The sequence below is a fragment of the Salvelinus alpinus genome, chromosome 3, assembly GCF_045679555.1.
Source record: "Salvelinus alpinus chromosome 3, SLU_Salpinus.1, whole genome shotgun sequence".
Classification (NCBI taxonomy): domain Eukaryota; kingdom Metazoa; phylum Chordata; class Actinopteri; order Salmoniformes; family Salmonidae; genus Salvelinus; species Salvelinus alpinus.
This window is the reverse complement of record NC_092088.1, coordinates 14,654,092-14,676,469: the sequence shown is the minus strand read 5'-3', so window position 1 is coordinate 14,676,469 and position 22,378 is coordinate 14,654,092. Positions and strand designations below refer to the sequence as shown.

Here is a 22,378-nt window from a genome sequence, read left to right as displayed (position 1 = left end):
ACATTATCATAATTTTCACAATTTAACAGTATTATTCCAACCTCATACTGTGAAAATATATATAAAACACAGAAAAATCACATTTTTGACTACACTAGGCCTTTAAGAGAACCAGTCATAAGGGGGTTGGGGGGGGGGGGGGGGGTGCAAAGAGGGGGTGCAGGGGTGAGTCAGCGTTTTGTCGTGCCACCGGTAGAAAATGGCCGTCGGAATCGAAGCTATTGTCTATGGTCAGTTTTCTCCTCTACTCCCCAAAGAATACACTTGCTCACCCCCCTTGTATGGATGTGAAAGGACTGGACGGACCCTCTTCGATTGGACTGGGTTAAAGAACATGGTGGAAGCTGAGTGAGGTCAGAGGTGATGTCACAGCAGACTTTCAGGAAGTGTAGATTCAGCTAATAATACGATGGTAAACTGATAATTATAACTGCAGCATCATCATTAATATTAATTACCTTCCCTTTTCAGAAACTCAGCCATCTCGACACAGCCATCTCAACAAGCGCTCCAATCTATTTTCTTTACTAATCTAACTGATTTTCAGTTTCATCACATACAGATACATATCTGACAGAGCAACCTGCGTATTAAATATGGAGTCAGCTAGCTTTGAGGTCGCTCTGCGTGTGTGAGCAATGAGAGAGAGAGAGAGAGAGAGAGAGAGAGAGAGAGAGAGAGAGAGAGAGAGAGAGAGAGAGAGAGAGAGAGAGAGAGAGAGAGAGAGAGAGAGAGAGAGAGAGAGAGAGAGGGGAGGGGTTGGCTGCAGCGTGACTTAAATATGCTGCAGCAACCAGCAGGTTCTGTCTTTCTGTCCATCGTTCTCTCCATCACATGCACACCTGCTTACTCTTAATTTCTCCTCACACTTTCTCTTCTCTCTCTGTCCGCTCAGTCTCTCTCTCCTCTTCTCTCTCAGTCTGCATCCTGTAGCCCTGAAGTGCAGTCCTCCCTCTCTCTCTATCGCTATCTCTCTCTCTCTCTCTCTCTCTCTATCGCTCTCTCTCCATCGCTCTCTCTGCACCACTGTTGGAGGAGGAGTCACTGACACACACACTCTCTTTCTCACACACAACCTCTCTCACACACAGTCTGTGTGACCAGCCCAGCCAGCAGCCAGCAGCCAGCAGCCAGCAGGCCCGTTTCAGAGCAGGGAAGCCCAGGAGAGACCTATCCCAGGATGGATGTACTGATGAAGGGGTTCAGCATGGCCAAGGAGGGGGTGGTGGCCGCTGCGGAGAAGACCAAGGCTGGGGTGGAGGGTGCAGCCGCTAAGACCAAGGAGGGTGTCATGTATGTAGGTAAGTGTACCCACAGCACCGCAATGAGTGTGTGAGTGTGTGTGGGAGCGCGATAAAGGGGTCCCATGGGTACACCAGTCTGGGACAGTAACAGTGAGGAAGGGGGAGGGGATGGGGTTGCCAAGGAACAGAGGCAGAATACTGCAGAACTGGTGCAGAGAGAACGAGGAGGAGAGAGGGACAGAAAGAAAGAGATGGGGTGTGGTAGAGACAAGGATGAAGAAAATAGTAAAGGGACAGAGGAAGACATGGAGTGAAGGAATCAGATTAAGAGAGGAGTATAGAGAGGAGAAGAGAGAGGGGGATAGAGAGGATAGATAGAATAGAGAGGAGGAGAGAGAGTGAGCGAGAGAGGATAGAGAGGATAGAGAGGAGGAGAGAGAGTGAGCGAGAGAGGATAGAGAGGATAGAGAGAATAGAGAGGAGGAGAGAGAGGGAGAGGATAGGGAGGATAGAGAGTAGGATGGAGATGAAAGAGAGAATAGAGAGGAGGAGGAGAGAGAGAGTGTGTGTGAGAGAGAGAGAGAGAGAGAGGGGGGGGGGGATACAGAGGAGGAGAGAGATGATAGAGAGGATAGCGAGGAGGAGAGAGAGAGAGAGAGAGAGAGAGAGAGAGAGAGAGAGAGAGAGAGAGAGAGGATAGAGAGGATAGAGATGATAGAGATGAGGAGGAGAGAGAGAGGATAGAGATGATAGAGAGAATAGAGAGGAGGATGAGAGAGAGGATAGAGAGAATAGAGAGAGGAGGGGAGAGAGGGGAAGATGTAGTGTGACATTGGTGGGACTGCAGCCGTTCATAAGAGCGCTATAACATGTTATAACCTAGATAAGACCATGCCAAGGCTGCTACCACCAGACAATTAGACAGGGTCCACAGTACTGTGAGAGGTTGATTCTGTGAGAAGGGATTCACCAGTGTGTGTGTGAGTGTGTATGTGCGTCACTGCTCAAGGTTAGCCTGTGTGAGGGCCAAAGGGTTTGCGCTAGGAACAGGGTACACACACACAGGCTTGTGCATCCCTGACCCCTCAGTCTGACAGCTAAAGCTAACACTACAGAATAACGGGATGGAACCTGGTGGAACATGTGTGTGTGTGTGTGTGTGTGTTTTTATTATTTGTGAGTGGCAGGGTGGGGGGGGCAAGGATCAGCTGAGCATGCAGCAATCCTCTCTTCCTGGTGTGTGTGTGTGTGTGTGTGTGTGTGTGTGTGTGTGTGTGTGTGTGTGTGTGTGTGTGTGTGTGTGTGTGTGTGTGTGTGTGTGTGTGTGTGTGTGTGTGTGTGTGTGTGCACACGTGCGTGTCCGCGTGCGCGCGTGTGTGTGTCCACGCATGCTGCAGGCCAGTGTGTGACTGCTGATGACTAACTACCCTGCAGCCAGGGAACAGACAGAGGGAGCGACTGGAAGAGAGAAATAGAGGGGGGGTGCAATTAAATTTATTGGCTCAGTTCAATGTTCATACGTAGCCAAATCAATGACGATTTATACTGAACAAAAATATAAATGCAACATGCAACAATTTCTACGATTTTACTGAGTTACAGTTCATAGAAGGAAATCAGTCAATTGAAATTAATTCATTAGGCCCTAATCTAAGTATTTCACATGACTGGGAATACAGATATGCATCTGTTGGTCACAGATACCTTGTAAAAAATGGGCCTCACAATTACCCTCAGGAACTCATCACGGTATTTCTGTGCATTCAAATTGCCATCGATAAAATGAAATTGTGGTCGTTGTCCGTAGCTTATGTCTGCCCGTACCATAACCCCACCGCCACCATGGGGAGCTCTGTTCACAACGTTGACATCAGCAAACTGCTCGTCCACATGACGCAATACACGTGGTCTGCCATTGTGAGGTCAGTTGGACGTACTGCCAAATTCTCTAAAACGACATTGGAGGCGGCTTATGGTAGAGAAATTAACATTCAATTCTCTAGCAACAGCTTTGGTGGACATTCCTGCAGTCAGCAGGCCAATTGCACGCTCCCTCAAAACTTGAGACATCTGTGGCCTTGTGTTGTGTGACAACACTGCACATTTTAGAGTGGCCTTTTATTGTCCCCAGCACAAGTGGCACCTGTGTAAGTAGCATGCTGGTTAGTCAACTTCTTGATATGCCACACCTGTCAACTGGATGGATTATTTTACTAACGAGAAATGCTCCCTAACAGGGATGCAAACTAATTTGTGAACAAAATTCTAGATACATTTCTGGAATCTTTTATTTCAGCTCTTGAAACATGGAACCATCACTTTACATGTTGTGATTATCTTTTTGTTCTGTGTACATTTAAAAGAGCGAGAGAGAGAGAGAGAGAGAGAGAATAGACCCTGGAGTTACGTCATTGAGCTGGCTGCTTCCCACCCCATAGCTTAGAGATGAACAGATGGAGAAAGAGATGGATAGATCGAGAGAGGTTCGGTGAAGGGGGTGCTTACATTTGTGTAACCTGTACAAGTGTGTGGTGAGGAAATGTATTTTGTGGATATCCCACTCCGAGAGATCAGCCATTATTCAGCAATTAGGGTTAAGTACCTTGCCCAAGGGCAGATCGACAGATTTATTTCACCTTATAACTTCACTAGTGACCTTTCGGTTACTGGCCCAATACTCTTACCGCTATGATACCTGCCTGTTCATGTTCCTGAAAACCTACTGTATCTACACACTAAAAAAAGACAGTTCCTCAAGTGGAAGGGTGATGGTTCTCTGTGGAACCGTAATGACTCTTTTAGTGATAATTAAAATGTAGGGCCAACAGCTCAATAGAATATTTTGGGGCGTGGTTTACTCAAGCTCTTTTTGTGCACCCGTGAATGAGAGTGTCATTCCAGTTTATCTAATGTGTTGTGTTATGCTGTCAATCGTCATGTAAGTTTATGGCTATTGACAATGTCCTGTGAAAGATTTGCATATGGCTTTGTGTCAATAACGGTTTCTTTATTGCATCATACAAGTTCCATTTAGAACCTTATGTGCAAGGTTCTTTATAGAACCTTCAAAAAAGCGTTCTATACAGTGCCAAAAATGGATGCGCTATGGTTACAAGCCAAAGAACCCTTATTTGGCACTATGTATGTATATATATATTTATTTTAACTTGTGTGTGTAATCTATCAACTGAGACTGCAGATGTCAGCAGAGAGTGTGTGTGTGTGTGTGTGTGTGTGTGCGTGCGTGCGTGCGTGCGTGCGTGCGTGCGTGCGTGCGTGCGTGCGTGCGTGCGTGCCAGCGCGCCAGGACCCAGTGGGAGCTGAGTTGATCCAATCAAAACAAATCATGTATGGATTATTACTTCTATCACAAAATGCAATGCAATTTTACCCAGAATGCAACTCCTCTCTAACTAGGTCATCCACTCAAAGCTTACTGGAGCAGAAGTGTGCATGTGTGTGTGCGTGTGTGTGTGTGTGCGCTCATATGCGTATGACCATTTCACAGGGCATTGGCTGCAGAGGTGCTCTCTTTCAGGGGTATACCCTGCTGCTAAACAGCTAGAAAAAGAACACTGTATTGGTCTGGATACTGTAGACTAGGGATGGGCAACTAATGGGGGTGGGGGCCACAAAAAATCTGAACTCATCATGAGGGTCCGCAATATGTACCCAGATCCATACCCACACATAAAGTCAGCGTTTGGGGGCCCCAGATCCATACCCACACATAAAGTCAGCGTTTGGGGCCCGAAGTTCAATCTTGTAAAACATTTCAGCGGCCCCCCTCTTGACAGGGAGAAAAAACATTAACATGTTAAAGTTCATTTCCTGGAATTCTACTCATTTTGCCAATGGGCTGGAGATAATGTTTTCATTTTGCCATGGGCGGGAGACAATGTTTTCATTTTGCCATGGGCGGGAGATAATGTTTTCATTTTGCCATGGGCGGGAGATAATGTTTACATTTTGCCATGGGCGGGAGATAATGTTTTCATTTTGCCATGGGCGGGAGATAATGTTTTCATTTTGCCATGGGCGGGAGATAATGTTTTCATTTTGCCATGGGGTGGAGATAATGTTTTCATTTTGCCATGGGCGGGAGACAATGTTTTCATTTTGCCATGGGCGGGAGACAATGTTTTCATTTTGCCATGGGCGGGAGACAATGTTTTCATTCTGCCATGGGCTGGAGATAATGTTTTCATTTTGCCATGGGCTGGAGATAATGTTTTCATTTTGCCATGGGCTGGAGATAATGTTTTCATTTTGCCATGGGCTGGAGATAATGTTTTCATTTTGCCATGGGCTGGAGACAATGTTTTCATTTTGCCATGGGCTGGAGACAATGTTTTCATTTTGCCATGGGCGGGAGACAATGTTTTCATTCTGCCATGGGCTGGAGATAATGTTTTCATTTTGCCATGGGCGGGAGACAATGTTTTCATTTTGCCATGGGCGGGAGACAATGTTTTCATTTTGCCATGGGGTGGAGATAATGTTTTCATTTTGCCATGGGGTGGAGATAATGTTTTTCATTTTGCCATGGGCTGGAGATAATGTTTTCATTTTGCCATGGGCTGGAGATAATGTTTTTCATTTTGCCATGGGCTGGAGATAATGTTTTCATTTTGCCATGGGCTGGAGATAATGTTTTTCATTTTGCCATGGGCTGGAGATAATGTTTTCATTTTGCCATGGGGTGGAGATAATGTTTTTCATTTTGCCATGGGCTGGAAATAATGTTTTCATTTTGCCATGGGGTGGAGATAATGTTTTCATTTTGCCATGGGCTGGAGATAATGTTTTTCATTTTGCCATGGGCTGGAGATAATGTTTTTCATTTTGCCATGGGCTGGAGATAATGTTTTTCAGTTTTGAACATAATATCTGCCTTGGTCCTCCTTTCTTTTTGATGACCAATTTACCCCTTTTACCAAAGAGCACCTTCTGTCTACCAAAATGTACTATTGTGTACCTTAGTAGCGCTTCCCTTCCTCCTCTCTCTTCATACACATCACGTTGAACCATCACCGCACCATCATATTTATCTGATGAGTAGTGCATAATAAGACTGAGATGAATCCTGCTGGAAAACACCAACAAGTAATAAGACTGAGATGAATCCTGCTGGAAAACACCAACAAGTAATAAGACTGAGATGAATCCTGCTGGAAAACACCAACAAGTAATAAGACTGAGATGAATCCTGCTGGAAAACACCAACAAGTAATAAGACTGAGATGAATCCTGCTGGAAAACACCAACAAGTAATAAGACTGAGATGAATCCTGCTGGAAAACACCAACAAGTAATAAGACTGAGATGAATCCTGCTGGAAAACACCAACAAGTAATAAGACTGAGATGAATCCTGCTGGAAAACACCAACAAACACCACATGACGTAGAGCGAACACAGCAAGTTCTCCTGTGTTCAAAAAAACACATTAACACAGTGTTAAATCAACACTGAAATAGTTGAAACTGTGGACCTATATAGACACAGGAACGGTGTTAAATTAACACACTGCTTAGTGGAAAGCCTTATTTAAATACGCCTGGCTTTTCGAGTACATTGTAGAGTTACCACCAATGACTTTATTTGTTAGTGACAGACAGAGGAGACTGGTGGGAGAAGATATAGGAGTTGGTTTTATATGTTTGATACCGTTCCATTTATTCCATTCCAGACATTACAATGAGCCCCTCCTGCTATAGCTCATCCCACCAGCCTCCAATGGTGACAGACACATGGTTATTGCGTTCATCCACTTTCAGTCCTATGGAGTTCACCAGGTGAGATCCTAAGCAAACATCTTATCATAAAAAATATAGATATTTAAAACAATACCATACCTATTTCATAAGGCCTTATTTTGAGGGCCTACTTTTACGCTAATAGAGGGGCCTGAAACTTCAACTCTAACTAATTGATTGGATTAGTTCAGAAACATTTACAGTACCAGTCAAAAGTTTGGACACACCTACTCATTCAAGGGTTTTTCTTTATTTTTACTATTTTCTACATTGTAGAATAATAGTGAAGACATCAAATCTATGAAATAACACATATGGAATCATGTAGTAACCAAAAAAGTGTTAAACATATCAAAATATATTTTAGATTTGAGATTCTTCAAAGTAAACATCTTTTGCCTTGATGACAGCTTTGCACACTCTTGGAATTCTCTCGACCAGCTTCACCTGGAATGCTGTTCCAAAAATCTTGAAGGAGTTCCCACATATGCTGAGCACTTGTTGGCTGCTTTTCCTTTACTCAGCGGTCCAACTCATCCCAAACCATCTCAATTGGGTTGAGGTGGGGGGATTGTGGAGGCCAGGTCATCTGATGCAGCACTCCATCACTTTCCTTCTTGGTCAAATAGCCCTTACACAGCCTGGAGGTGTGTTGGTTCATTGTCCTGTTGAAAAACAAATAATAGTGCCACTAAGTGCAAACCAGATGGGATGGCGTATTGCTGCAGAATGCTGTTGTAGCCATGCTGGTTAAGTTTGCCTTGAAGCCTAAATAAATCACTGACAGTGTCACCAGCAAAGCACCCACACACCATCACACCACCTACTCCATGCTTCACGGTGGGAACCACACATGCAGAGATCATCCGTTCACCTACTCGGTGTCTCACAAAGACAGCGGTTGGAACCAAAAATCTCAAATTTGGACCTATCAGACCAAAGGAGAGATTTCCACCAGTCTAATGTCCGTTGCTCATATTTCTTGGCCCAAGCAAGTCTCTTCTTCTTATTGGTGTCCTTTAGTAGTGGTTTCTTTGCAGCAATTTGCAGCAATTCAACCAAGAAGGCCTGATTCACACAGTCTCCTCTGGACAGATGATGTTGAGATGTGTCTGTTACTTGAACTCTGAAGCATTTATTTGGGCTGCAATTTCTGAGGCTGATAACTCTAATGAATTTATCCATAAAGCAGAGATAACTCTGGGTCTTCCTTTCCTGTGACGATCCTCATGAGAGCCAGTTTCATCATAGCTCTTGATGGTTTTTACGACTGCACTTGAAGAAACTTTCAAAGTTCTTGAAATGTTCTGCATTGACTGACCTTCATGTCTTGATGAAAGTAATGATGGACTGTAGATTCACTTTGCTTATTTGAGCTGTTTTTGGCATAATATGGACTTGGTTTTTTACCAATTAGGGCTATCTTCTGTATACCACCCGTACCTTGTCACAACACAGTGATTGGCTCAAATCCATTAATAAGGAAAGAAATTCCACAAATTATCTTTTAAAAATTTCATTGGGATCGGGGTCCCTTCCACGGGATGGTTGAGCTAAAGTAGGCTAAAACGATTAGCATGAGGTTGTAAGTAACAAGAAAGTTTCCCAGAACATAGACATATCTGATATTGGCAAGAAGATGGCAAAAAAGATTAAATTCTTGTTAATCTAACTGCACTGTCCAATTTACAGTAGCTATTACAGTCAAAGAATGCCATGCTATTTTTTGAAGAGAGTCAACAATTTTGAACATGAAAAGTTATTAATAAACAAATTAGGCACATTTGCGTAGTCTTGATACAACATTTTGAACAGAAATGCAATGGTTCATTGGATCAGTCTAAAACGTTGCACATACACTGCTGCCATCTAGGGGTCAAAATCTAAATTGCACCGGGGCTGGAATAATACATGATGGCCTTTCTCTTGCATTTCAAAGATGATGGTACAAAAGAATACAAAAGAACGGTTGGTTTATTCTTTGTATTATCCTTTACCAGATCTATTGTGTTATATTCTACTACATTCCTTTCACATTTCTATAAACATCAAAGTGTTTCCTTTCAAATGGTACCAAGAATATGCATATCCTTGCTTCAGGGCCTGAGCTACAGGCAGTTAGATTTGGGTATGACATTTTAGGCGAAAATTGAAAAAAGGGGCTAATCCTTAACCAGGCCCACCTGCTAATTGAAATGCATTCCAGGTGACTACCTCAAGAAGCTGGTTGAGAGAATGCCAAGAGTGTGCAAAGCTGTCATCAAGGCAAAGGTAGGCTACTTTGAAGAATCTCAAATATAAAATATATTTTGATATGTTTAACACTTCTTTGGTTACTACATAATTTCATAGTTTTGATGTCTTCACTATTATTCTACAATGTAGAAAATAGTTAAAATTAAGAAAAACCCTTGAATGAGTAGGTGTGTCCAAACTTTTGACTGGTACTGTATTTTACGTATCAAATCAAATGTTATTTGTCACACGCGCAGAATACAACAGGTGTAGACCTTACGGTGAAATGCTTACTTAAAAGCCCTTAAACAACAGTTCTTTAAGAAGTTAATAAAAAAATAAAAAATAAGTGTTACGTAAAAAATAGATAAATAGAAAATAAAAGTAACAAATAATTAAACAGCAGCAGTAAAATAACAAGCGAGACTATATACAGAGGGTACCGGTACAGAGTCAATGTGCGGAGTCACCGGTTAGTCTAGGTAATTGAGGTAATATGTACATGTAGGTAGAGTTATTAAAGTGACTATACATAGATAATAGACAGAGAGTAGCAGCAGCATAAAAGAGGGGTCTGGGTTTCCCTTTGATTAGCTGTTCAGGAGTCTTATGGCTTGGGGGTAGAAGCTGTTTAGAAGCCTTTTGGACCTCGACTTGGCACTCCGGTACCGCTTGCTATTCGGTAGCAGAGAGAACAGTCTATGACTCGGATGGCTATAATTTTTAGGGCCTTCCTCTGACACCGCCTGGTATAGAGGTCCTTGATGGCAGGAAGCTTGGCCCCAGTGATGTACTGGGCCGTACGCATTACCCTCTGTAGTGCCTTGCGGTCGGAGGCTGAGCAGTTGCCATACCAGGCTGTGATGCAACCAGTTAGGATGCTCTCGATGGTGCAGCTGTAGAACCTTTTGAGGATCTGAGGACCCATGCCAAATCTTTTCAGTCTCCTGAGGGGGAATAGGCTTTGTCGTGCCCTCTTCACGACTGTCTTAGTGTGTTCGTGTAGCATAAGATTAATCAATCAATCAGTGTACATGCACAAACATAGATATTGAAACAAACAACTCTGAAAATCAACCTGCAATAAAGCATGCTGGGAAATTGATAATGATAGGTGTGGTTTTTGGTTTAAAGTGATGTGTATGAGTTTCAGTCCCCTGTATTGATGTTAAATATGTATGGTATTGCATAAAATGTTCAAATAAATAACATATTCACTTAGGATGTAATTTGGTGAAGTCTTCAGGACTGTAAATGGATGAATGCAACAAGCGCTAACAAATACAGTCATTGTCACGATCGTCTTGCTGAGAGAAAGTGGACCAAGGCGCAGCGTGTGCAAAATACATTCTCTTTTATTGTAGAGAAAGGGAAAAAACACGCAACAAACACTATAACAAACTGAAACAAAACAACAAACGAATCGTGAAGCTAATGACGCAAGTGCACACACACACAGGCTACAAACGTACAACATAGACAATTACCCACATTAACCTAGTGCCTATGGCTGCCTTAAATATGGCTCCCAATCAGAGACAATTAATGACATCTGTCTCTGATTGAGAACCATTCAGGCAACCATAGACACAGCTAGACACCTATATTTGTCACGTTCCTGACCTATTTATGTTAGTTTTTGTGTGTTAGTTGGTCAGGACGTGAGGTTGGGTGGGCATTCTATGTTTTCTGTTTCTGTGTTGGTTTTGGGTTGCCTGGTATGGCTCTTAATTAGAGGCAGGTGTTTGGCGTTCCTCTAATTAAGAGTCATATTTAGGTAGGCGTTGTCACAATGTTCGTTGTGGGTGATTGTCTCCTATGTCTGTATGTATGTTCGTACCACATGGGACTGTAGCGTTTGTTTGTTTCGTTTCGTTTCGTTTCGATGTCGTCCGTTTCCTGTACGTAAGTTTATGTTTAGTTATGTAAGTTTATGTTCAGGTTTCGTTCAACGTCGTTTTCTTGTTTTGTAGTTTGAAAGTGTTTTGTTTCGTTTCGTGTTGCCATCATCGTTGTTAAATAAAGATGGCTTATTTCCCAAAGCCTGCGTTTTGGTCTGAGGATCCTTCTCTCCTCACCTCGTCACCCGTTACAGAATCACCCACCAAGCTAAGACCAAGCGGCAAAGGGAAACTAAACAGAGTAAGGGACAGGATAGAAAGGATTTCTGGACATGGGAGCAAATAATGAATGGAGAAGGTCCCTGGGCTAAGGCAGGAGAAAATCGCCGTCCCAAAGCTGAGCTGGAGGCACGGAGGAGAGCAGAGGCTACCGGGGAGAGGAACCGGAGCTATGAGGGAACGCGTCTGGCACGGAAGCCAAAAAAGCCCGTGAGTAATTCCCAAAAATTTCTTGGGGGGGGGCTAGGAGATAGTGGGCCAAGGGCAGGTAGGAGACCTGCGCCCACTTCCCAGGCTTACCGTGGAGAGCGGGAGTACGGGCAGGCGCCGTGTTACGCAGTAGAGCGCACGGTGTCTCCTGTACGAGTGCATAGCCCAGTGCGGGTTATTCCACCTCCCCGCACTGGTAGGGCTAGATTGAGTATTGAGCCAGGTGTCATGAGGCCGGCTCAACGCGTCTGGTCTCCAGTGCGTCTCCTCGGGCCGGCATACATGGCACCTGCCTTACGCATGGTTTCCCCGGTTCGCCTACATAGCCCGGTGCGGGTTATTCCACCTCCCCGCACTGGTCGGGCAACCGGGAGTATTCAACCAGGTAAGGTTGGGCAAGCTCAATGCTCAAGAGTGCCAGTACGCCTCCACGGTCCGGTATTTCCGGCACCACCTCCCCGCCCCAGCCTAGTACCTACAGTGTCTACACTACGCACTAGGCTACCAGTGCGTATCCTGAGCCCTGTTCCTCCTCCACGCACTCTCCCTGTAGTGCGTGTATCTAGCCCGGTGCCTCCAGTTCCGGCCCCACGCACTAAGCTACCAGTGCGTCTCCAGAGCCCTGTACACACTGTATATTCTCCCCCTACTAATCCTGATGTGCTTGTCCTCAGCCCGGCGTCACCAGTGCCGGTACCACGCATCAGGGGTAGAGTAGGCTTTGAGAATACAGTGTGCCCTGTCCCTGCTCCCCGCACTAGTAGGAAGGTGCTTATCATTAGCACGGTGCCTCCAGTTCCGGCACCACGCACCAGGTCTACAGTGCGCCGTATCCGGCCAGAGCCATCCGTCTCCCCAGCGCCATCTGAGCCATCCGTCTCCCCAGCGCCATCTGAGCCATCCGTCTCCCCAGCGCCATCTGAGCCATCCGTCTCCCCAGCGCCATCTGAGCCATCCGTCTCCCCAGCGCCATCTGAGCCATCCGTCTGCCAGGAGCCTGCAAAGCCGCCCGTCTGCCATGAGCCTGCAAAGCCGCCCGTCTGCCATGAGCCTACAGAGCCATCCGCCAGACAGGAGCCGCTAGAGCCGTCAGCCAGACAGGAGCCGCTAGAGCCGCCCGCCAGACAGGATCTGCCAGAGCCGCCAACCAGACAGGATCTGCCAGAGCCGCCAACCAGACAGGATCTGCCAGAGCCGCCAACCAGACAGGATCTGCCAGAGCCGCCAACCAGACAGGATCTGCCAGAGCCGCCAACCAGACAGGATCTGCCAGAGCCGCCAATCAGACAGGATCTGCCAGAGCCGTCAGAGAGCCATGAGCAGCCAGAGCCGTCAGAGAGCCATGAGCAGCCAGAGCCGTCAGAGAGCCATGAGCAGCCAGAGCCGTCAGAGAGCCATGAGCAGCCAGAGCCGTCAGAGAGCCATGAGCAGCCAGAGCCGTCAGAGAGCCATGAGCAGCCAGAGCCGTCAGAGAGCCATGAGCGTTGAGAGCCGTCAGAGAGCCATGAGCGTCGAGAGCCGTCAGCCTGCCATGAGCGTCGAGAGCCGTCAGCCTGCCATGAGCGTCGAGAGCCGTCAGCCTGCCATGAGCGTCGAGAGCCGTCAGCCTGCCATGAGCGTCGAGAGCCGTCAGCCAGCCATGAGCATCGAGATTCGTCAGTCAGCCATGAGCTGCCCTTCAGCCTGAAAAGGCTGGATACCCAGAACTGCCCATCAGTCCAGAGCTGTCTCTCTGTCCGGAGCTGCCTTTCAGTCCGGAGTTGCCCCTCTATCCTAATCTCCCTCTCTATCTTCATCTATCTCTATATTCTTATCTATCCCTCTTTCTTGATTTATCTCTCTGTCCCGGGGTTGTCCCTATTAGATATGTTGTTAAGGGAATTTTGTGGGGGTCAAAAGAGGGTGGACATTCTTGGAGGGAGGAAGTTAGGATGGATTATGGTGGGGTGGGAACCGCGCCCCGAGCCTGAACCACCACCGTGGTTAGATGCCCACCCAGACCCTCCCCTAGATTTTGTGCTGGTGCGTCCGGAGTTCGCACCTTGTGGGGGGGGTACTGTCACGTTCCTGACCTATTTATGTTAGTTTTTGTGTGTTAGTTGGTCAGGACGTGAGGTTGGGTGGGCATTCTATGTTTTCTGTTTCTGTGTTGGTTTTGGGTTGCCTGGTATGGCTCTTAATTAGAGGCAGGTGTTTGGCGTTCCTCTAATTAAGAGTCATATTTAGGTAGGCGTTGTCACAATGTTCGTTGTGGGTGATTGTCTCCTATGTCTGTATGTATGTTCGTACCACATGGGACTGTAGCGTTTGTTTGTTTCGTTTCGTTTCGATGTCGTCCGTTTCCTGTACGTAAGTTTATGTTTAGTTATGTAAGTTTATGTTCAGGTTTCGTTCAACGTCGTTTTCTTGTTTTGTAGTTTGAAAGTGTTTTGTTTCGTTTCGTGTTGCCATCATCGTTGTTAAATAAAGATGGCTTATTTCCCAAAGCCTGCGTTTTGGTCTGAGGATCCTTCTCTCCTCACCTCATCCGAGGATGAGGAGAGCGTCACCCGTTACAATATTAAACACAAACCCATCTACTCTATTTAACCCTCTAAACCATACAACTACCCTAGACACTACAAAAACACATACATTCCCCTGACCTAACTAAAATAATAAAGAAAACAAAGAATACTAAGGCCAGGGTGTGACAGTCATGGGAGATAACTACAATTTACTTGAAAGGTACTCTGGGAAATATTTGAATAATGTTTTACACTAAGCAGTGTGTTAATTTAACAATGTTCTGGTGTCTATATGGGTCCACAGACGCAACACTTTCAGTGTTGATTTAACACTGTCAATGTTGTTTTTTACACTGGAGAATTTGCTGTGCACAAACACACGTAATAGATAGAAGCTGTACCCAGGAGGGGTGCTCCTCTGACTCAGAGAAGGAGACTTTGTTCCAGCCATGCTGCAATGTGTGTGTGTGCCACTGCGTGTTGGTGTGTGTCTGCTGTAGCACTGCGCAGCCCGTCACGTGGCTCACAGAGAGCGAGAAGCGTGCAGGGAGAAAGAGAGAGAGGGGTATGACAGAAAGAAAACAAGAGAGAAACGGTAGATAGATGAAGTGAGGCATCTGCAGTTCTGGGAGAGTGTGGAGGAGAGAGAAAGAGGGCGGGAAGAGAGAGAGGTACTGTAGAGAGAGAACGTGAGACTACTCATATCCAATCAACTGTGTGCTATGGAACATGTGTTTTTGTATGTGAAATAGATGTATAATTGTACTGGTTATGTGAAATAGACGTATAATTCTACTGGTTATGTGAAATAGATATATAATTATACTGGTTATGTGAAATAGATATATAATTATACTGGATATGTGAAATAGATGTATAATTGTACTGGTTATGTGAAATAGATATATAATTATACAGTTTTTTGCTGGATTTGCTCGTGCATCATCCCTGTAGGCTCTCTCTTTCTCTCCATCCCCCCTCCCTCCATCTATTTTTCTCTCTATCCCTCCCTTTTTCTTCCCCTCTATCCAGCTGGTTGCATAACGACTATTTAATCAGCCTAGGAATGTATAATACTGTAACGTCAGAGAGAGAGACAAAGAGAGAGAGAGAGGGGGAGAGAGAGGGGGGAGAAGCAGAGAGAGAGAGACAAAGAGAGAGAGGGGGGGAGAGATAGAGAGGGGGTTGGAGAGAGAGGGGGTGAGAGAGAGGGGGGAGAAATAGAGAGAGAGGGGGTTAGAGAGAGGGGGAGAAAGAGAGAGAGAGACAGAGACAGAGAGAGAGAGGGGGAAGAGAGAGAGAGAGAGAGAGGGTTGGAGAGAGAGGGGGTGAGAGAGAAAGAGGGAGAGAGAAAGAGAAAAGGGAGATAGAGATAAATAGAAAAAGAGAGATAGGGGGTTGGAGAGAGAGAGAGAGAAAGGGTTGTAGAGAGAAAGGAAGGGGGGAAACTGATATTATGGAGCAGAGGAATCATAAGATAATATCATCCTTTTGGATTTTAAAGTGAGTGACATACAGTGTGCTGCTACTGGGTGGCCAAAAACCTCCTCACCAAATAACTATAATACTTGAAGATTCCAACAGATTTCTGTTTACTGCACTCATTAACACAGTAGTTCGTTCCTAGTCTGTGTTTACATAGTATATCACAAAACTGATGCCTGATCATTCTTCACATATCAATTGCAATATGATTGTAATATACTGATGTGTTGTAATGTCTTTCTGTCCTCAGGTTCAAAGACAAAGGAGGGAATGGACGCAGGGGTAAACATAGGTAAGACACACACACGGACACACATACACACACACACATTATTTTGGGATCTGATTGATTGATTGATAAATTGATCTCTGTGTTGTTAGTTGCTAACCGCGACCAGGCGAACATCGTCGGGGACCCCACTGCTGCTGGAGCTGACCTCTTACAGGGAGACATGGAGAATACCGGACAAGCGGTGAGTTACTATGACAACAGATGAAAGAATGATCAATTATTAGTGGCTGACAGGTCAATGTGAACAAGAATATACAAGTGATCAATGAACACAATAACTGGTAAGGAATGGCAGATTAGGACCGTTGACATAATACTAGACACAATAACTTGACCTTATCAATCAGGTAGCCTCTGAAAGCCCAGGCTTCAGGCCTCGCGAGATTATCAATCAGGTAGCCTCTGAAAGCCCAGGCTTCAGGCCTCGCGAGACTATCGATCAGGTGACACAGCACCCTTTTTCAGTTGAAGGCATTCAGTTGTACAACTGACTAGGTATCCCTCTTTCCCTTTCCCCTTTGAAAGAATAAGAAATGCAATGAGGTTGAGTAACAACAAGGTTGAGTAACAACAAGATTGAATAACAACATAATTGAGTAACGACATGAATGCAGACTCAAAAAGCATAACAGTCAACATCCTTCAGTCGGTGTCAGATGGTCGTGCCATGATGACGCCACAAGAGCAGTCTGTTGTTTGACCACTTGGTGTCGCTATTTCCCACAGTACCGCAGCTCTGATAGAAAGACGGACGGGTGGACATATGGACAGAGACAGACAGACAGACAGACAGACAGACAGACAGACAGACAGACAGACAGGGGAATGGCAGCTCCTTTAATAGCCAGTGGTTCAGAAATTCAGGCAGATTAGGTTTGCTGGTAGCTCTATAATGGTAGACCTGTAACTCACTCCACATTCTCCATATGAATATGTGTTGGTGTTGTGTTGCTAACCCTTTGTTGTCATGTTGGTGTTGTGTTGTGTTGTGTTGTGTTGGTGTTGGTGTTGTGTTGATGTTGTTGTTGTGGTGTTGTGCTGTTGGTGTGTTGGTGTTGTGTTGTGTTGTGTTGGGTTGTGTTGATATTGTTGTTGTGGTGTTGTGTTATTGGTGTTGGTGTTGTGTTGTGTTGTGTTGGTGTTGTGTTGTGTTGTGTTGGGTTGGGTTGGGTTGGGTTGTGTTGTGTTGTGTTGTGTTGGTGTTGTGTTGGGTTGGGTTGTGTTGGGTTGTGTTGGGTTGTGTTGGTGTTGTGTTGGTGTTGTGTTGGTGTTGTGTTGGTGTTGTGTTGGGTTGTGTTGTGTTGTGTTGTGTTGGTGTTGTGTTGGTGTTGTGTTGTGTTGTGTTGTGTTGTGTTGTGTTGGTGTTGGGTTGTGTTGGTGTTGGGTTGTGTTGATGTTGTTGTTGTTGTTGTGGTGTTGTGTTGTTGGTGTTGTGTTGTGTTGGTGTTGTGTTGGTGTTGTGTTGTGTTGTGTCATGTTGGTGTGGTGTTGTGTTGTGTTGTGTTGTGTTGGTGTGGTGTTGGTGTTGTGTTGTGTTGTGTTGGTGTTGTGTTGTGTTGGGTTGTGTTGTGTTGTGTTGTGTTGGTGTTGTGTTGGGTTGGGTTGGGTTGTGTTGTGTTGTGTTGGTGTTGTGTTGTGTTGTGTTGGTGTTGTGTTGGGTTGTGTTGTGTTGTGTTGTGTTGTGTTGTGTTGGTGTTGTGTTGGTGTTGTGTTGTGTTGGGTTGGGTTGTGTTGGTGTTGGTGTTGGTGTTGTGTTGTGTTGTGTTGGTGTTGTGTTGTGTTGGTGTTGGGTTGTGTTGATGTTGTTGTTGTTGTTGTGGTGTTGTGTTGTTGGTGTTGTGTTGTGTTGTGTTGGTGTTGTGTTGGTGTTGTGTTGTGTTGTGTCATGTTGGTGTGGTGTTGTGTTGTGTTGTGTTGGTGTGGTGTTTGTGTTGTGTTGGTGTTGTGTTGTGTTGGTGTGGTGTGGTGTGGTGTGGTGTTGTGTTGTGTTGTGTTGATGTTGGTGTTGTGTTGTGTTGTGTTGTTGGTGTTGTGTTGGTGTGGTGTTGTGTTGTGTTGTGTTGATGTTGGTGTTGGGTTGTGTTGTGTTGTTGGTGTGGTGTTGTGTTGTGTTGTGTTGGTGTGGTGTGGTGTTGTGTTGTGTTGGTGTGGTGTTGATGTTGATGTTGTGTTGTGTTGTGTTGGTGTGGTGTTGTGTTGTGTTGTGTTGTGTTGGTGTGGTGTTGTGTTGTGTTGGTGTGGTGTTGATGTTGGTGTTGGGTTGTGTTGGTGTTGTGTTGTGTTGGTGTGGTGTGGTGTTGTGTTGTGTTGTGTTGGTGTGGTGTTGTGTTGTGTTGTGTTGTGTTGTTGGTGTGGTGTTGTGTTGTGTTGTGTTGTGTTGGTGTGGTGTTGTGTTGTGTTGTGTTGGTGTGGTGTTGATGTTGGTGTTGATGTTGGTGTTGGGTTGTGTTGGTGTTGTGTTGTGTTGGTGTGGTGTTGTGTTGTGTTGTGTTGTGTTGGTGTGGTGTTGATGTTGGTGTGGTGTTGTGTTGTGTTGTGTTGGTGTGGTGTTGGTGTTGTGTTGTGTTGTGTTGGTGTTGTGTTGTGTTGGTGTGGTGTGGTGTTGTGTTGTGTTGTGTTGTGTTGTGTTGGTGTGGTGTTGATGTTGGTGTTGGTGTTGTGTTGTGTTGTGTTGTGTTGATGTTGGTGTTGTGTTGTGTTGTGTTGTGTTGGTGTGGTGTTGATGTTGGTGTTGTGGTGTTGGGTTGCTAACCCTTTGTTGTTGTTGTGTTTTTTCCCTCTGTGTTCCGTTGGTAGGCGGAGCCTCAGCCTGTATACGAGGTGCCTATTGGACAGGAGAGGGAAGGGCGGGTCAGATGTTCTAGGTTATAGTGGGGTGGCTGGCTAGCGAATGCTGCATGATTCAGCCTAACATATAGTTCCTAGGTGCATATATGAACGGCGAATGTGCTTTCAAACACTGACTGGCTAGCGTCCTGTTAGGACCTAAACCATGTTCTAAACCATCTCCAAACCCTCTCCAAACCCTCTCCTAACCCTCTCCAAACCCTCTCTCCATAACCATCTCCAAACCCTCTCCTAACCCTCTCTCCATAACCATCTCTAAACCCTCTCCTAACCCTCTCCTAACCCTCTCCAAACCCTCTCCTAACCCTCTCCTAACCCTCTCCTAACCTTCTCCTAACCCTCTCCAAACACTCTCCTAACCCTCTCAAAACCCTCTCCGAACCCTCTCCAAACCCTCTCCTAACCCTCTCCTAACCCTCTCCTAACCCTCTCTCCATAACCATCTCCAAACCCTCTCCTAACCCTCTCCAAACCCTCTCCTAACCCTCTCCTAACTCTATCCATAACCATCTCTAACCCTCTCCTAACTCTATCCATAACCCTCTCCTAACCCTCTCCTAACTCTATCCATAACCATCTCCAAACCCTCTCCTAACCCTCTCCAAACCCTCTCCAAACCCTCTCCTAACCCTCTCCAAACCCTCTCCTAACCCTCTCCTAACTCTATCCATAACCATCTCTAATCCTCTCCTAACTCTATCCATAACCATCTCTAACCCTCTCCTAACTCTATCCATAACCATCTCCAAACCCTCTCCTAACTCTATCCATAACCATCTCCAAACCCTCTCCCAACTCTATCCATAACCATCTCTAACCTTCTCCTAACCCTCTCCTAACTCTATCCATAACCATCTCTAATCCTCTCCTAACTCTATCCATAACCATCTCTAACCCTCTCCTAACTCTATCCATAACCATCTCTAACCCTCTCCTAACTCTATCCATAACCATCTCTAACCCTCTCCTAACTCTATCCATAACCATCTCCTAACCCTCTCCTAACTCTATCCATAACCATCTCTAACCTTCTCCTAACTCTATCCATAACCATCTCCTAACCCTCTCCTAACTCTATCCATAACCATCTCCCAACTCTCTCCATAACCATCTCTAACCATGCTGTATCTATAGATAATAACACAGCTTAAGACTGTCTCTATGCATCTCTGGCGTAGCATAGGCATAAACTTACCCTGCGTGGATCTCTCTGGTCTAAGATGCACAGTCAAAATAACAGAGCTTGCTCCTGTTAATAACCGCTGCCTACAAAAATAATGCCTCTGGTTGGGTGGGGGCAACAGTACTTCAGGCCTCAAGGAGGGTGACATCACATCTACTATGCTAGCTATGCCATGCTAACCTCTGCTTCATTAGACACTTCAGCCCAGAGACTGGAACTGAATGGCCCTGTGCCGTACTCAACCCTATCATAAGCCTGTCATAAGCCTGTCATAAGCATGACATAAGCGATAATGTGCTTGATGTAGCTGTGACCTACTCAGTGAGCTAAAGCCTAGAGACCAGGTCTAGGAGCTAACCCAAGTCTTCAGGTCTCAGGCAAGGTTACTCTAATGTAAAATGTCTCCCTCTGTAGGCAGAATATGGAGGAATGGAGCAGGGAGGAGGAGGAGGAGAGGTAAGTGACAAGCAACCACACTATTTCTGTTTCCTTTATGCTGAAGATGGTGATATCATGACATCATTATTGATTATTTCTCTCTCTCTCTCTCTCTCTCTCTCTCTCTCTCGCTCTCTCGCTCTCTCGCTCTCTCGCTCTCTCGCTCTCTCGCTCTCTCTCTCTCCTCGCTCTCTCCCTCCCCCTTCTCTCTGTCTCTCTCTCTCCCTCTCTCTCTCTCTCTCTCGCTCTCTCTCTCTCTCTCTCTGACTCTCAGGGCTCTCAGGGCGGCTACTAGTCATTCCAGGGACCTCTTCTCCCCAGCCCTCCCTTGGTCCCTTGCTCCCCTCGCCCTGCTGTTCCAGACTTCCAGATGTTCTACTTATTGTGACTTTATGGAGCCGAACCAGATACAGACTCTTCCAGATAACTCTATACGCCTCCTGATACCCCATGAGACCCTCTTCTGCCCCCCCACTGTGTTCTGCCCCGTGTAGCTCCCCGCCTTTGTGTCGTTGCTGTCATGTTGTTACCCCTGGTGTTATATTCTCCCTCACACCTCCCAATACCCTAGGGACCTGCACACACACACACACACACACACACACACACACACACACACACACACACACACACACACACACACACGGTAGATGTTAGCAGCCGATGGCTAGAAATAGACGTCTGAAAAGGACCCAGGTGTGTGGATGTCTGCCTTCGTTGGTGCTCATCAAAAGAGAAGAAGAAGGATTGACCAGATCTGGGCGTGACCTTGTGATGCTCAGAGCGTGCGGTTCAGATCACTACGTCACCACAATTCACAATGTTCCAGCAAGCCGCGGAATTAATGCGGCAAAAATAGACGTTCATCCATAATACGTCGAAATCCAAAAGGAAACTCCAGCCAGCAGACAGCTGCAATGATTATTCAGGATGACAGAACCACAGAGAGATCATATCTGATTGTAGTGTGTGTGTGTGTGTGTGTGTGTGTGTGTGTGTGTGTGTGTGTGTGTGTGTGTGTGTGTGTGTGTGTGTGTGTGTGTGTTAGACTCGTCAGGTAGTAGGGCAGTTCAGGAGTGTTCTGTCCACAAGAGGCTGCTGTAGGGACCCGTGCAATGAACAGAGTGTGTGTGTGTGTGCATTTGTTGGGTATGTGTGTGTTAGAGTGTGTTTGAGACATGCCAGAAAGCAATACACATGTTCTGTTAGTTAATGTGTCCCGTGTTAGAAATTACATAGTCTGAGAGGAAGAAAGTTCCTGCAAAGACTGGGAATCACACAACAACAGAAGCTATCAATATACACAGTACTTTACAGTGGATTTGGTCTAGCCTGGGTTAAGTCTGGGTCTAGTTCTGGCCTGGGTCTGCTGGCAGGGTTGGAAGGGATGAAAGCAGAACGTGATATCTGTGGATCCTGATGTTGTGAAGGGAAAAAACCTTGTCATAGTAATACCACCGAGCAATAGTCAGACAGACGGGGGGTTGTCATAGTAACACCACCGAGCAATAGTCAGACAGACAGGGGGTTGTCATAGTAATACCACCGAGCATTAGTCAGACAGACAGGGGTTTGTCATAGTAATACCACCGTGCAATAGTCACACAGACAGGGGGTTGTCATAGTAATACCACCGAGCATTAGTCAGACAGACAGGTGGTTGTCATAGTAATACCACCGAGCATTAGTCAGACAGACAGGGGGTTGTCATAGTAACACCACCGAGCAATAGTCAGACAGACAGGGGGTTGTCATAGTAACACCACCGAGCAATAGTCACACAGACAGGGGGTTGTCATAGTAACACCACCGAGCATTAGTCAGACAGACAGGGGGTTGTCATAGTAACACCACCGAGCAATAGTCAGACAGACAGGGGGTTGTCATAGTAACACCACCGAGCAATAGTCAGACAGACAGGGGGTTGTCATAGTAACACCACCGAGCATTAGTCAGACAGACAGGGGGTTGTCATAGAAGAGCATCCCACACAGGGAACGATTTTTGATTCCCACAAAAAGAGTCAATGGTTAACGACAGCTGCTCCTGTCGTCAACCA

At 45.7% G+C, this 22,378-nt stretch overlaps 1 protein-coding gene across 2 annotated transcripts; it reads left to right on the top strand.

Moving 5' to 3' along the window:
- Window positions 1-1,020: 1,020 nt before the first annotated feature.
- LOC139570070 (alpha-synuclein-like) lies at window positions 1,021-21,956 on the top strand. Of its 2 annotated transcripts, XM_071391566.1 has the most exons (6): window positions 1,021-1,301; window positions 15,810-15,851; window positions 15,941-16,032; window positions 18,648-18,671; window positions 20,296-20,337; window positions 20,594-20,963. In XM_071391566.1, the coding sequence occupies exons 1-6, from the start codon at window positions 1,181-1,183 to the stop codon at window positions 20,612-20,614; spliced, it is 342 nt and encodes a 113-aa protein (XP_071247667.1). In that variant the 5' UTR covers window positions 1,021-1,180; the 3' UTR covers window positions 20,615-20,963. The 2 variants fall into 2 exon arrangements, with proteins under 2 accessions (XP_071247667.1, XP_071247668.1); XM_071391567.1 differs by lacking the exon at window positions 18,648-18,671 and having other exon boundaries at window positions 20,594-21,956.
- Window positions 21,957-22,378: the final 422 nt, after the last annotated feature.